The sequence below is a fragment of the Furipterus horrens genome, unplaced genomic scaffold (genome assembly GCF_987537825.1).
Source record: "Furipterus horrens unplaced genomic scaffold, mFurHor1.1.pri manual_scaffold_3, whole genome shotgun sequence".
NCBI classification, from domain to species: domain Eukaryota; kingdom Metazoa; phylum Chordata; class Mammalia; order Chiroptera; family Furipteridae; genus Furipterus; species Furipterus horrens.
Genome location: NW_028327173.1, coordinates 188,216,937 through 188,233,421, shown reverse-complemented (window position 1 = coordinate 188,233,421; position 16,485 = coordinate 188,216,937). Strand labels below are relative to the sequence as shown.

General features: G+C 40.9%; 1 protein-coding gene across 1 annotated transcript in view; it reads right to left on the bottom strand.

Moving 5' to 3' along the window:
* Positions 1-16,485, bottom strand: part of SIPA1L1 (signal induced proliferation associated 1 like 1) — a 291,340-nt gene that overhangs the window by 35,284 nt on the left and 239,571 nt on the right. The window contains exons 13-16 of the mRNA XM_090271076.1: positions 10,248-10,397; positions 5,458-5,582; positions 2,894-2,956; positions 2,336-2,454 (exon numbers count right to left, since the gene is read on the bottom strand). Coding sequence (XP_090127202.1) covers positions 2,336-2,454; positions 2,894-2,956; positions 5,458-5,582; positions 10,248-10,397 — 457 coding nt within the window. The remainder of the gene's footprint in view (positions 1-2,335; positions 2,455-2,893; positions 2,957-5,457; positions 5,583-10,247; positions 10,398-16,485) is intronic.

Here is a 16,485-nt window from a genome sequence, read left to right as displayed (position 1 = left end):
ATCAAAAGCACACAAAAGCACACAAAAAAGAAAAAAAAAAAAGATAAATTGAACTTCATCAAAACTAAAAATTCTTGTTTTAAATAACCTAATTAAAATATGGGCAAAGGGTTTAAATGGGTTTTTCTACAAAGAAAATACACAAATGGCCAACAAGCGTGTGAAAAGATACCCAATATCTTTAGTCGCTAAGGAAATGCAAATCAAGACCACAATGTGCTAACACTTCACACACTGGATGGCTCCAGGTGTAAGGGCAGCCAATAGTGATCGGTCACCTTGCTGGTGGGAACCTAAGACGGGGCGGCTGCTGTGCGAAAGGCTGCAATTCACTCTTAGTCGCTACTCAGGAGGAATGCAAACGTACGTTCACATGAAAACGTCTACATGAGTGTTCACAGCAGCATTATTCATAACAGCCAAAAAGTGCCAACAACCCAAATGTCTATCAACTGATAAATGGATAAGAAAATGTGGTATTTCTATACAATGGAATATTATTCAGTCATACAATGAAGCACTGACACATTACACATGTATGATCCTCGAAAACATTGTGAAACTACGTGAAAGAAGCCAGACATAAAAGGCCACATATTCTACTCCATTCATGTGAAGGGTCCAGAATAGACACTTCAACGGAGACAGAAAAAAGATTAATGGAGGGGATGGGAAGACTCAGGGTGACTAAGGATACAGGGTCTTTTTGGTGGGGGTGATACACATTTCTAGAGTTAGATCTTGGTGCTGGTGGCCCAACTCTGTTATATTAAAAACCAATAAATTGTACACTTCAACTGAGTGAATAGTATGGTATGTGAATTATATCCCAATTAGTAAAATGAGTACAGAACCCTTTCTACACAGTGGCTTAGTTACTTAGAAAGAATATTTTATAGTTTCCCAAAGAGATAAGAGTCCCAAAGATATCTGAATAAATTAATATTTTAAAATAGCAGCAGGAAGTCCTGATACAGGGCAGGGATTAAAAAAAAGAGGAGAGAAGGGGTTCAGTGTGTGCGTCTGTCGGCTGAGAGTAAAGGAAGGAGGAGGACACTCAGTTTCACCCCAAAGTGAAAAGATAAAGAGCTCTTCTCCTTAAGCAAGAATCCATCCCAGTTACTTCACTGGTGCTACTCTAGTTTTTCTCAACAACTTTTGCATTATAGGCCTTCATTTATTTTTAACATGAGCTGGGCAGAATTTCTTTAGTCCCGTGTCTGTGCTGTGGAATCTGGTAGCCCCCAGCCATGTGTGGCCACTGAGCACCTTAAACGTGGCAAGTCTGCATTAAAATGTGCTGAGAGGGTCAAGCACGTTTCCTTCTCTGCAGAAATATTAGCTGCATTTGTAATTTAAAATTTTCTAGTGGCCAAATTATAAAAAATAAAAAGAAACAGGTGAAATTAATTTTAAGAAGATATTTTCCCTAACTGAACCTATCCAAGATATTATTTTACCATGTAATCAATATAAAAATTATTAATGAAGGTGAGGAAATTGACAGATTGACTGGGGAAGTCTATCAGTTACGAGTAGAACTGTGATAACATCGCATGCCATGGGTGCATCTCTCTACGCAGCCCTGCAGGGTGCTTGCACATGTGTGGGTGCTCTCTGGCTCTGTGTCTCTCTCATGCTCTCTCAGTTTTTTTTTTAGCTTCAATATTCATTTCACTAGAGCAAAACTTACAGGAACTCTCTCATTAAAAGTTCTCTGAGCATCTTATAAATTAGTAAATATGAAATACAGTATTTCCTCACTCCATAGAATGACGTAAATATAAACACACATTCCAGTGAACAGAGAGACCAAAGAAATCACCTGCATTTAAAGGAGGAGGAAATGATAACCTCCTATTCCCCATTCCTAAGCGATGAGGAATTGTGTCTAACTACCGTAAAAGGACAAAAGTGTGTGCAGTTATGGAGGATAAGAGAAGTAGTAGGGGAGTTATCAGGAAGCTGTCCGTCCATTTGCCTGATGCTCCAACCATAACTCAGGCTTGCAATTGTGTGAGCAAACAAAATCCATTCCTAACACATTTCTATTGCTAACGTTTTAGGATTGTTTGTGATTAGATCACATGGCCTTCTATACAGATGGTAGGGGTGGCAGGTGCACACCAGAGAGGAATTTCAATTTATCTCAAAGCAAACTTGTGGCCATTGGCAGCAGAAGTTCCAGCGCCATGAGAGCAAATACCCTCCTGCCAGGATGACTTCCTCTTTGACTGTGTGGGAGAAAGAGCACAGCAGACCTGTACTATTTTCATATTGCAGGAAGGCACATTGCTAGGAATCTAACATTTTTATTATTTTACAGTGAACTTACATGCCCTTGTTTGTTTGGAGACAAATGAACCACAGGATCTTGCCGCATTAATCTCCCACTGGGGCTCTCGCGGAAAGCTGGCAGCACCTTTGATACTGCTGGGAGGTGGCACGTGGGCTCTGGAATAAGCACAGGACATTATGGTGCGGGTACGAAACACACCCAAGCACGTGCCGACAAATGAGACAGCTTGCCACTGTATCTCTTAGTTGACTGACCAGCAAATTCTGAATTTCAGCAGTAAGCTTACTGAGAGTTTACACAATAAGATAGCATGTCGGAAATTAAGTGGCCGATGGGTAAAGCTTGCAGCTGGTGACCACGTGTCATGTCACACACGTTAGCATAGCCAAATACCACCAAACCAAAGGCCATGAACAATGTGGCAAAGTTAGGAATCAACTTTTGGTTTGGGGGAAAAGTCTAATAAAATACATGGATTGAATTTATGAAATTCATTCCTTGCAAAGTGTAGCTAACCTAGCTTGGTCTACGTTCCCTACACAGGCATGGATGCAATCACGCGTTACTTACCATGACACTTTGGAAATATTTTACCTGTATATTCATGCTGCTCGAGGAAAAAAGAATTGAAATCCTGAGGTCCTCTATAACTGTAAGCTAAGCACAACAGAAAAGACACACAGCAACTAGTTTACTCAAAGCAATTGCTTCCTTTTGGAGTCTAAGCTGGCGTGCATGGTGGGGTTCCAAAGGTGACAGGCCAGCCTTTTGGTGTCTTTAACACACCTCTAGCTGACAGTAATGATTCTGGGCTTCTGCAACACCATCGCTGACGCATAATGGACGGGGCAACATACTCTTTTACTCTGATTTTCAACCATTTTCAAAGCAAGGAGGCGGACAGTGAACGTCCACTGGTATGAGTGAGCCAATTAAGCAAGCTGGCTGCCTCCTCTCCGCTGGGGCACCATTGATGCCAAAGCCCGGAGTCTGGTGCACAATAAGAATCTCCTCAGCATTTTCAACGAGTGACCTCAAAGTCATTAGAGAATTTTGTTCTTACAAACTGAGTGTACAAAGGTCTGACCTTTATACACTCAATAGAGTGTAATGAGAACATAATTATTTTTATCGATTTCTCCCTAGCATGGCTTCTATCAGCTAAGCCCCAGAGATTCCTTCTGCTGTGCCAAGTAGAAAAGGCTGGGTTATTCTTCTGGAATGTAAAACCTTATACAAATTTATTTTATTTTATCATTTTATTTCAAGCCTTAGGTTTTAGATAGAGGAAGGCCATCAATTGGCAGAAAGCCTTCGCTGGCAGGCTCTATAGGTATCTTGCAAAATAAATAAATAAAAAAGATTAAGGTATATCTTACTGAAAAGATGAACAATTGTGTTAAAGGGATTCATCCATATTAATTTCAGAGTTTTATCTCCGGAAAGTGGGACGCCACTAAACTAAAGGGGATGCAGGGAAAGAAAGACAAGGGGGAAGTTTATGTGAAACAATGAATATGGGTCTAGGACGAACCTTATAATTACCCTTTCCAGTCCCAAGTTACCTTTTCATCCCTCATATAACTGCACATGAGTAGGAAGTGTGACACTGAACACTGAACAAAGGGCTTGCTAGCAGCTTTGTTCAGAGCCTGCACTAGGAGCCAAAAAAAGCTGATCAAGTCATGATGAAGAAGGGATCCTTTGCACGTGTGTCGTTACCATCTCAACAGTATCAACATATGGGATTAAAAACATTCTGTCGAGCAGGGCGGCAGATCAGAATATGCTCAGGTTTTCTGTGTTGGGGGTGGGTGGGATGAGAGTGGGAATGACAGATGGCTTCAATAATAAGGCACACTTCACTGAGGTTATTAGAACAAAGCATATCTTTAGAACCCAGGGATTACATTTCTTTTCCTCAATGTACCTCTAGTCCCTTCTCTGTTCACAGTACCTTTACATGGGCACAGTCATTAAAACAGAACGAGACAATGCCTTTGCTAAGAGGGTAAAAAAGATGGGCCTTGCCCTGGCCAGGTGGCTCAGTTGGTTAGAGCATCATCCCACACACCAAAAAGGTTGCAGGGTTGACCCCTGGTCAGGGTGTGGGTACGAGAGGCAACTGACCAATGTTTCTCTATCACACGTCAATGTTTCTCTCTCTCTCTCAAATCAATAAACATATCCTTGAGTAAAGATTTTAAAAAAAAGATGGTCCTTTGTCTTCGAAAGTATCTTCTTCAGACTTGAAATTTACTTCTTTTTAATCCTACACTGATAGTAATGCTACTAAGGATAAGATAATGGAAAAAGCACCTAATGTAGCTTCAAGACCCTGATGCGTCATCAACTGTGTTGATACTAAATCTCTGATGCTACTGCATTGAAACTTAATCATGTTTCATGGCAAAATGTAACTGTATCAACTAGTGTTATGGTGTCATTGTAGCAAACTGCATATATATATACACATATATGTATATGTGTGTGTGTATGTGTGTGTGTGTGTGTGTGTATATATATATATATATATATATATATATATAGAGAGAGAGAGAGAGAGAGAGAGAGAGAGAGAGAGAGAGAGGGAGAGAGGACTATGTACCAGAAATCCAAATGAAGGTTCACTAATGAAAATCTTCCACATTCAGCTGTTTTATCTTGCTAAGACATGTCCTTAGCTGACAGCTTAATAGCAGAGTAGAGGGGAAAAGAGCATATAGGGGAGGAAAGAGATCCTAGCCAAGCTACATATGTGACTAAACAACAATTTTATCTCTTGCCCATTTTGCACATAATTTTTTTTTAACTCACAGTATGAATACCAACGAATCTTTCAGGGCACTGGTAAGAGGCAAAAACAAACAGACAAACGAGGTGGGAGGGAGATTTGGCAGTTGGCATTTTAATTTCGGTCTTGAAAATTCTTGTCATTTCTATTTTTAGATTTGGGGTCACTTAGAATTCCTTGACCTTTCTCTTAGGCCTTATTTGTTGCTTTCACTTATACATAATCTAACCAAGACTAATTTGCATTCATATTTATTAACCAGGGTCGTATTATATAACAGAATGCTTTGATGACATCATTAAGAAGTAGCCAAAGTCACCTCGGTGTAAAAACAAGTTGCATTTGTAGAAATTTAGTGACTTACCCATCTGGTCGGCAATGCTATCCTCACTTCTTTGCCAGCTGGGTGTGGATTTTCCACTGCCACCGAGATCTGACTGAGTGTTCTGTCTGTCAATGGAGGCTGGGGATCTGCGGCTTACTCCAAACCTGTGGTGATTTCCCCAAACAAAGGCAAAGACAGCATCAGAAACCTCACCCATAAAGGGAAGGCAGTCCTAGGTGTAATGAACTACACTCTAATGACAGGTACTTCTAGTTTCGCTTGCGTGTCTGTACTTGTGTACTCGTCCTCGTGCATATGAACATGGGTGCCAGAACCATGTTTGCTATAGTTAAAATCTACCACTTTCTTCAGAAACGTAAGTAGGGTAAGTCTATAGACCGTAAACAAGGCCAGGAGCCATTAGGAACGAGCTAACCTAAGATATATAAAGAAACCAAAATTTTCTAGTCCTTGTGTAGCCAACCTCAGACTGTCACTCACAGCCAAAGGAAAAATTTCACCATCCTCATGTTCCATGTGAATCTTCCAGTGGGTACATATCAGGGGTTTCTCTTAACTCAGTAATTTGCTAAGTCACCAAGTCACTGAATCTGCTAAGCTGCTCATTCCTGGAACAAGTATTTTCTAAGCACTCTGAAGTCTGAAAGACAAAGATTGCTATCATTTACATTACCTAGAGACCATTTTCAAAATGTATAAATTTTAAACTGCCTTTGGGAAGGGCACCTTAGTAGTGAGTAAACTGGCATATATAAAGGCAAATGTCTATTTCTGGAAAAATATTTAGCTACTTAATGAACCAGTTTTATTTTTCCCTGTGTAGAGTAATAATACAGTACATGCTTCATTAAAGCATGTGTCTTGATTAGCAGTATCAGCCCACTAAATCCTGCCTCAGCCCAGGAAAAAGGACCAGAGTATAAATTCAAACATTCAGGTGAAAATTTACAAATTTGCATATGGCTACTAATGAACCTATATAAGTAATTTATACAATAAAAAACTAAACAGGGCTTGAATTGATCAATGCTTATGATAGGTGTCTTATTTACTACAAATTGCTAAATGTATGAGGAGAACCACCACGTGGTGCTAGGAGGAGCAAGAAATTAGGAAGAGGAAGACCTGGAGCCAATTTCCAGCTCCCCTGATCCAAGTCATTCAAGTTTCATCTTCATGTCTTCAATTATAAAATGGCAATTCCATCATATGAACCCAAAGTAGAGAAGGCTGTAAAATATTTTCATAAAACTCTTACTATACCATTTCCCTAGTTACTTTTGCATAAAAGACAATTGCCTACAAAGTCAATCACAAGCCCCACTAAACAAAGTTACCTCCATCATTAAAAACAAAAACCTTGATTTATTTAAATCTCAATGACTGCACATTTCCAAACAAACAAAAAAAGTTTTCACTAATTATTATCTTTGCCTTCTCCTCTTCTAAATTTGCATTAAATTAAGACTTCTTCAAAAAGGCACAGAAAAATTAGAATTGGATTCTGACTTTGCTTTTACTTTTGGGAAACAGTGGAAACTAAAAACAACTTTTCAAACCTCTGGATCCACAGGGGAGCCCTTTTCTGGCTATCTGGTTTTAAATAATGATAAAGTAAGACTGTCTTGAAATTTTGCCTTAAAAATATTTTCATCCCATGGACTTTTAATTTCAGTTCTCACACACACTCATTTGCTGCATGCCAGGTATTAGGACTACAAAGACCCCATTCTTGAGGAGCTCAGACAAAATCTGTTCAAATTTTACACAGTACCTCTTTTTGAAGAGCTTCATTGTACCTTTGTCTGGAGGAACACCTGGGAGATTAGGAGCCATAGCTCAGTTTTGAGGGAGTTTTTAAGTGATCATTTGGCTGATACATGAGACATGTTCAGTGACCAAGAGTCCTCCCCTCAGGAGTCAGTCCATTGCTCAAGAGAGCAGCTGACAGCTCTGAAATGGCTCCCTCATAATGGCCTGGAAACTTCTCTATAACCTGCATTTATAGGTATCAGGTGCCCTCACAGACAAGTTTAACCCTTCACCTAAGACTGCCTCCTTGCTCCACAACTCTCATCTTCAGGTTGTACGTCCTTAGTTGTGTTCCTCACACCACTGTCTCCAAATCCCTAAATTGGCCAGCCCATCCCTTCCTCTGGACGTGCCCTGCGCTGTCAACATTCTCCGAGTGTGAGGCCCAAAATTAAGTCCCCAAGGATGGCAGAACAGACCCTACAGCAAAGTCTTTTCAAAAGTTGCTTCAGAACTACTGCCCATTCCCATCCTACAGTTGTGTAGGTGCCGTTTTCTTCATCCCCTCAAGTGGAGAAGGCCCACTTAACCCCCCTGTTTGATTTTGCCTCTCAGCTGACTCCGATGGTCTCAAGGTGCTCAGACCAGAGAGAGGGCAGGCACACACCCTACGCATGTAGACACCAAGCCCACTGAACCGGAGAGAGGACAACAAAGAGGAGCAGATCACATTTATGGACAATGATGGTCTACTGACCTCTTGTCATGACGTCACCCTTTCAAGCTTTTCCAAGTTTAACATTAATAAGCCTGGAAACACTCCTGTTTCACTGTCACCTGTACATACCTATTTTTACTGGACTGAGTTGTAGAGGAGATGTAATCATTTTCCTCTTGGCATGGGTAACTTTAAAATTAAACTTGGCCCATGGGCAACACATGTGAATCAGACAGTGAACCAATTCACCTGGCATCACTGATAGAGGCAAACACTGCTTGGGATCTAGCAGAATATGCTGTATTGTAGGGGTTCAGAATGAATCACCCCAAGGTGTGACTCTGTGGTAAGTGGATTATTTTTGAGCTAAATGCAACCAAGACCCTTTTGGCTCAAGAGAAACTTCAGCCCCCTCAACTATCTAGAACTTAAATTAGGCGCTTTGCCCATAAGAGATTATTACTGACAACTTTTTATGACCCATCTATAGGACAGGAAAAACTACTAATACTGAGCATCTGCTCATATTGTCCTGGGAATAACCTTCCTCCTTCTTAAGCCCCAAGGTGTCTTACCTCATCCTTAGCTCAGAATGTCATATATACCTCATTTTCCCTTTCTGTCTCTGAACCTCTTGTGTATGTGGGGTTCTCATATGTACGTGTATAATTAAATTTTGTTATTTCCTCCTGTTATTCTATTGTATGTAGATTTAATTATTAAACCCGAGAAAGAACCTTGAAGGGTAGAGGAAAGTTTCTTTCTCTCCACAGTATCATCACCATCTTGTATAACCTCGGCATTAAAAAGGATGTTACACAGTACGGTAAGTAGTCACTGGGTAAGATCACAAAACAATGGGGAAAACCCTGAATACCACCTATGGTAGGGTTAGGATTAAACATCAAGATAAATAATTACCACCTCATTAAAAGAACTGTGCAGAATGGGCATGTTTCTAATATAAATGTTTCTAATATAAATATTCACCAAACATTAATGTTTCAACTTATATTTTCGGTATACATTAAAAGTATATCACAGACAGAAGAAAACAATGCTTTTTTGTTATTGTTGCTAGCTCGTTTATATTTTATTGCTGTTCTAGCACTGAAGTTGCAGTGAATTCTTATTCTGAAGTCAAATGGGGCCATTTAAAATCTACTAATTAAAAAAAGAATTAGTTGGGCTTGTGGTGTGATATAATAATACTTAACTCATAAAACCTTTTGCAGAAAATCATGAATAAGAGCTAAAATTTTTCTCTAATTGTCACTAAAGTAATTAAAATAAGGCATGCATTTTAGATATGCTATCAAGGGAATCCTGGGGGAGATACTGAGGGTGGAGGTGAGCAGAGAGTATATTTTATAGTGGTTTTATTATCTACTTTTCGTTAACAAACATTTCACAATAAAAAAGAAATCAAACTTAATAGCTGTGAAAACCAACAAAACACTATAGGATAAAAATACCCACTACGAAGGTGATTATTTTGTAGCATGGTAAAATCTCAAGAAAATAAACAAACCATGTGTGCATTTGTTAAAACACATATTGCGGGAAAACTTCAAACAGAGACATCAGCTTTCATAAACTTCTTACATTTGATCTTCAAATGGTCCCAAGTTCTTTGTCAAGTTCTCCCAGAGCTGTCCCAGCAGGAAGTCACTGATGGTTCCTTTACTTCTCCTCTGGGCAAAGGCTAAAGCTTATGTGTGCCAGGCACTGTTCTGCTGCTAATTACTTCCCAGCTTCAGATATTCCTTTTTCTTTTTTTCCTTTTTAGTAGCCTCTAAAATCATGTGCATTTAGTTTTTTGTTTTGTCTTATCAGAAGCCAAACAGTTAGTTTGGGACATCTAGTGTTTTCAAAAAACATGAAAAACAAAACCAAAAAGCAACGCACAGGCTGAAATCACAGAAGACTTTTAAAGTCTGAAAAAAACAATTTTAAGCTATGGATATGATGATCATTTCCTCTACTTTAACAGCAAAATGAGTGTAAGCAATAGACTGCTGAGTTCACTTTGGAGGAAATAGTAAGAGACCACAAGTTCTGTACTATGAAAAGAGACAATATATATCATGGAGGAACAGATGTAATTTGATTTCTCTGCCATTAAGTCCTTAGACACCAGAGAATGCTACACGTCCTAAGAAGTGGTTTGCACCAGCCATTAAAACATTTTTCTATGTGAAGTATTAACCACATTTTCCCTTTTGTTCTTTCATAAATTGATCAAGGCTGGCTGAATGGAAGTCATTTTGCACATCTGAATTACAGATGAAAGGCAGCGATGTCAACTGGAACTGTGGACAATGGGGCAAACACCTACCCTTCAGGCATGGACTTCTGCCTGTAAGTGCCCCCACCAGAGCCGGTCTCGCTGGATGAAGACAGGTTGCTGGGGGAGCTGCGGCACTGCTGGGACCTGGCTAAAGCCATGGATGAGACCGTCACATAGATGTCGGAACCAGGAGACAGCCTGCATGTACAAACCAAAAATAGGAAGTCAACAATTCAAAGGGAAAACTCCCACAGCAGGCGTGAGGGATAATATATATGCGACAAGGCAGCGATTTCATGCAGACAGTGAAAATGAAGCCCGCTGGAAGCCAACAGAAGAAACTTCCCCATGAAATTATTCCCCAAGGGAACAGCTGGAAAACTGCCTTGAAGGGGGCAGAGGTGGGGGGGGGGGCAAAAATAACAGAAGAAAACATATATGTTTCCAAAAACTGCCAGAATTCAATGGGCTCAACTGTGTATGCAGTTTCCTAGTATGGCCGTGCAGAGCATAACTGAACCCCAGTGGCATTAACACAGCAATTAATTCCACTTTTTCATGCTAGTTCTCCCAGAGTACATGACCACAGTGAGCCTGGTACATTCTCTCTATGCTTCTCTGTTTTCTAATTTAAGAGTCTAGATGAATATTCAGATTTTGCTATTTAGTATTTATGAATTTGGTTGATAGCACCATCACCATATAATAACTTCCGTTAAAGAAAAAAAAATGCCTAGAACTGTAGTTGTTGAATTTAAGTGGAATTAATGAATGAATCCCTTCACCCTGCTAACTGGCTCTCCAGATAGGAACTAGAGCTTTGTGGCCAGGACAGATGTATTTTTTCCTTTCTACCACATCTACTCTAGTTGGCAACGAGGAAACTGCTGGAATATCAACGTGGTGCTAACAACAGTTACTGGATGTGAACTGAACCTTAATAACAATGATCTTTTATTTCTGAGGTGGAAGCTGGCACGAAGCCTTTGACTCCTGCAGCAGAGAGGTCCTCTCTTTCCTTTTTATAGCTGAGGAGGTGGAACTGAAGGCCCACCATGCTGTGTTCAGCCACTGCTGCCCTCTGGAGAAGGCTGGGTTTTCTTTTCTTATAGGACAGTTTGCAGCAGGTCTGCATAGTCAGACAGTTTTGCACATAAGGGCAGCTTACACTGAAACCAAAGTTCTCAAACCTTGGGATAGAACCTATTCACTGAACTATGGCAGGTTCCTACCATAAGCTATCAACTTTCTACAGCACAGGGTTTCAGGTATAGCAAGTTGACAGAAGGGAAAATAGAGTCACAATGAGAAGCTTTTCTAATAGACAAAGAATAAGGATACTAAAAAGTATGACCCGCAAATCCATGTAGGCTCAAGGGCAGAACTGACTTGAGAGCTAGAGCTCTCAGTGACAAACCTGTTATCTCCAGCTGTCTCGTAGATATGTCCATGGGATGCCCTCACCTGCAATTCCAGTCAAACCTCCTAAAAACTAACCAACTTTTCCCCATTTCTCAGCCCTGACACCCTAAACCTGTCCCTCTTATACTTGTTATTCCAAGTTAAATTTTTGACATCCCTCCCCCCCTTTCTTCATCTTCCACAGTCATTTGGTCTACTTAAGTTCAACTATTTACTGAGCAAACTGTGTGCTCAGGCACGCTGGGTGCTAGTCTGGAAAACATAAGGACAAAGAAGGTAACTGGCCTCCAACCTGCTGATTGTCCTCGAAGCTCCCCCATCTCCGCCTGGATCAGTGTGACAGTGCTCTAACTGGCCTTCTGACTTCCACGCTTCGTCCACCCCAAACCTCCAACGTCCCCTACTATCCCAAGTCACCTGACTGCTAACACCTCTCCATAGCCTCCCTTTGCCTATAGGATGAAGACCAAATCCCTGGCACCCTCTTCCAGGCCGTGGGCCGTCCTGCCCAAGCCCATCCTGACAGTCATCCTGGTCTGCACGCTCTGTGCCTGCCTCCATGTACCCTGCATTCCGGTCACATTCAGCGCGCCCTATTCTCAGACTCACTCTCCTAAGTCATCCCTTTACTTGGCTTGTCCTTTCTGCCTGGAGTAGCTCCTCCCTCCCCCACTCACATCAAATCCTTTTCCTCCATGGCCTAGTTCCAACATCATATGCCTGAATTCACAGATTAATTTGAACGTCAAGTCCCACACCAGTCTGTTCTTTGCACCATTACAACACATCTTACGGAATGGTCACTTTTATGTGTGTCTGCCTCCCCGAGTCTGTCCTTAAGGGGCAGGACTGAGCCCCATTTTTCTTTATATCTCTGGCTGCTCAACATGTTTGAAAGAGAATGCTCATCAGCAACGTAGAAAATGAAGTACTGCATAGGTGGTTCAGGACAAGAAGCCACAGTTACATCAGCTGTCCCAAGCCAGGGGTTCTCAACCGTGGTGAGTTTAGTTTATATCAGATAAAAAAACAGTTGGTCACTAATAATAAAGTGCCAAGATTTTGTGAATAATTTGCTAAAAACAATCATAACACATTCAAAGTGAATATGCTTTCTTAAATGCGAGAAAAGGGAATGATGGAATCATGCCCAGGCACCCCTGTAGATATCATCAATCTGACATATAATGGCAAGAAAACTTACTGGCAATGCCAACTCCACATATTGTGAAGTGGGCAAGTAAAGGGACCTGGGATCCTAGGTCCTTGAACAATGTGATGAGAAGCTAGGAAAAGAGGCAGAGTGTCTAAGGTCTTCCTGGTAACATCATCAATCTAACCTGGTCACTGATACACTGATTCAGAGAAATACAGGCTAACCACATGGCTGGCATCCTCACTAGGAGGCCGGAGTCGAGAGAGGGCCATGTGTGGGGCAGTGGCGGGATACAGACCAGTGGGGTCTTAGAACACTGGCTCATCCCTACTTTGGGTTATGTGTTCTGATAAAAGATTGAGACATATATCTGAGTGCCATAAAATGGGTGTTCCTTTATTTATTTTTTTCACTAAGACATCTTCCAAAGATCTCACTATTTATTCTGGAATAACTGGAAGGGGATTGCAGTTGGGGAGGAATGGAAGGAGTTGAGTACAAAGAAGAAAACCAGGTAAGGCTTAAGGAACGGCATTAGCCCACATGTAACAAGAGACCACACTACTTTCTGCCTTGGAGCTCAGCTTTTATATGCGCTTAATACAGAGAAACTTCAAATACAGTTTCATTTTGTAGCTGCTTTGATGTTTTTACTGCAAAGAGGAGAAGGTGTTACAGAAAGATGGGGAAGAAAGGAGCCGGCAGTAGAATGTTAATGTGACTGGGGCCTGAAGATTTAAATCTCTTCAGGGTAAACAAGTAATGCCAATGATTTATATTTATGGTGAATGTGAAAATGTTTATGCTTTGATGAGGAAGTGACAACATGATTCCAAAGGGAAAGTCAAAATGTAACTTTCATATTTGTATTTAGAGCTTGCATTTTTCTACCCTGCTCTCCAAACTGTATGTTAAGTTAAAATATCTCATGTTCATTCTCAACCTCAGCTCTTTTTATTTGGCAAGTGCATCAGAAAATTCTACTTGGTTACTGGAGTTATCCCAAAATGAAAAAATAGCATTTCCAGAAGGCCAGCATTCATTCCCATCCCTTTTCTGCATTTACATAACTCAATAGTGGCTTTGTATTCTGACTGTTCACACACATAGAATATATATACAGGAATGGTACCCAAATGTTTTTAGGGCTTGAGATGTATGATGGAAAAAAAAAAAAAACAGAATTATGCTTTATTCTCATGCCTTATAATTCTTTCCAAATATTCTAAATTTGATACTACCACACCAATATTATTTGAGACCAGACCTAGCTCAGGGAGGGACGCCTGCCGTGCGGGCAGCCCACTTCTGCTAGAGATAGCCTGCAGATGGCCATTCCTGCACATTGGCTTGGTTGATGTCCTAGCACTTAGAAGAGCACCCCCCAAGCTGGCTCACGTGGGAAGAGCAAGCCGACCTCTTGAATCCCTGTCCTCCTACTCACTCTATTTTAAGGGTTGCTGAGGCCAATGAAGAGTTAGGGCAAGTTACAGATCTTTCCTTCTGAAATTAAACCAGACCTTTGTACTTTCTTAGTCTTAATGAGCACGGGAAATTCTAGATGTTAGGGCCCAAATAGGTCAAGACTAAAATTTTTACTTCTTTTGGTTGCTGTGAGACCTTTTATTTCTGTGGAATAATCTTGTTAAAGAATACTCTGGTCACTGTCAGAAAGGAAATTTCTAAGCCATTTAGCATTAATTTCAGATTTTCTTCCCTATAGTTTTATAAATTTAGCCAAGAAATAACTAAATGTTTTTAATGTAACTGATGTTAAATGTTCTCTTAAATGCTTTCTAGTAATTCCCTCTGCCGAAATAAAATACCAGGGTTTTCTGATGGTACAAAGAATGCAGTGACTGAAAAAGTCAAGCTCATGTGTCCAACAGACAACACTTCCATAGCCTGCAGGATGAACACCAGCTTTTCATTTATGTGCAGTGCATTTTGTTGCAATGCAAGCAGAGTTGAAGGGGATGGATATTTAAGAAGAGACGGTCCAAGATCAGTATCCGTTCCTCACTTTTACAGAAGCAGTCTCACACCAGGATAAAGGAGAGAAAAGAACTGCTAAAAAATAATCCCAGATTTCTAATAATAAAAAAACCCTGCCCACCTCAACCTGCCCATGAATCAACTCACAGGACTACACATACAGTGTTAACATTAGCAGACTCTTATTAAATTGATCTCTTCACACTGTGATTGATTATAACTTATCAATTTATGGATAAGGAATTCTCAGTATCTGTGTAACTGATGTTACATTTTTTCCCCTGTGTAGTGATGTAGTATAATTCAAATTATGCTTCTATTTCCTGATTTTTACTCCGAAGTGATAGACAGTACTGCTTAGATGTGTCCGAGGAGACAGGACGCTCTGTAATTCGAGTGCAAACAGTGGATGACGGCAAAAACAACTGAGGGGGTCTCATAGCAGCAATGACAGACAAATTAGACACTTGCTTCTGTAATTAAGCGTAGCTTTTTACCACAACTGAGCAATTAAAACACTATTCATCCAGGGAATAGGATCAAGTTCAAGTCTGTCTTCAGCAATGCATATCAACCAGAGATTCTTCCAGAATTATGTTAAAAAAAAAATCTCTGAAACGATTCAAGGCAATGTAATTTGGGCACTACCATCAGAGGAGATCGGAAGAAGATGTGTTCAAATTCAACAACTCATCCCTTTGTCTTTTCCTATTTTCCTGCTGTGGACTGCGAGGACCAGCACTATCCCTGGCTTGCAGACCATGTGATTCACATCAGCTCTTCAGACTGGATCATGGAAATCCTGTTCTGAGGAGCTTCCTGCGACAAGGTCAGTTTACAACAAGGAACAAGTCTCTTTACAGTTAGGAAACTAAAGCAATTCATCAAGCTGGGATAAATGGGTCATCACTTCACAGCTGTTGGCAAGCTGCTGGACGTTCAGAACCTGGCACACGTTACGGGCGCCTCTGCAGAACATTCAGTTTGATATCTGAGGGTGACTGTAAAGAGCAGAAAGTAAAAACGGATTGCAGGCAGGACCAGCGACATAATTTGTGGGACTTGGTGCCAAATGAAAAAGTGGGTCCCCTTGTTCAAACAGTGTTATAAATTTCATGGCGGTGACAGCAGAGCATGAAACAGCATGGGCCCTCCTACACGTGGGGGCCCGTGCAACTGTGGGCCCTGACTGCAGTGCAAGAAACTGGCCCCTCAGCACACCAACATGCACGTGCCCATTTGGCAAACGTGTCTCAAGTGCTTTCTACATGTGGTGGTGGGCTAAATTCATATAGCATGGCAGCTAAGATGGGGCTCCAAGATCCAAAGGCCTTGATGCTAATCTCAGCTCCACCACCAACCAGCTATGACTTTGCACAGTTATTTCCTCAATACCTGGGCATTCTGATCTGTAAAAGAGGTAAACTGCAACCAATTTACTAAGCTACTGGGCGGATTAACTGAGAAAACTTGCACAAAGGACTCTGAACAGAACCTGAGCCCAATCACAGCTACTTAGAGTTTTTAAGAAAAACTTAAGTACAAACGAGACTGTCACGAGGACAGGACAAAGAGAATATACAGGGGCTGGGGCAGGTTAGAAGTCATATCTTGTTGGGGAAACCAGGGGGAAAATGCCTTCTGAAGGAATGCACCTCAGATGGGTCTTGTGGGAAACTAAGGGTGCTCCCAGCAGTCAGGAATTAGGATGTG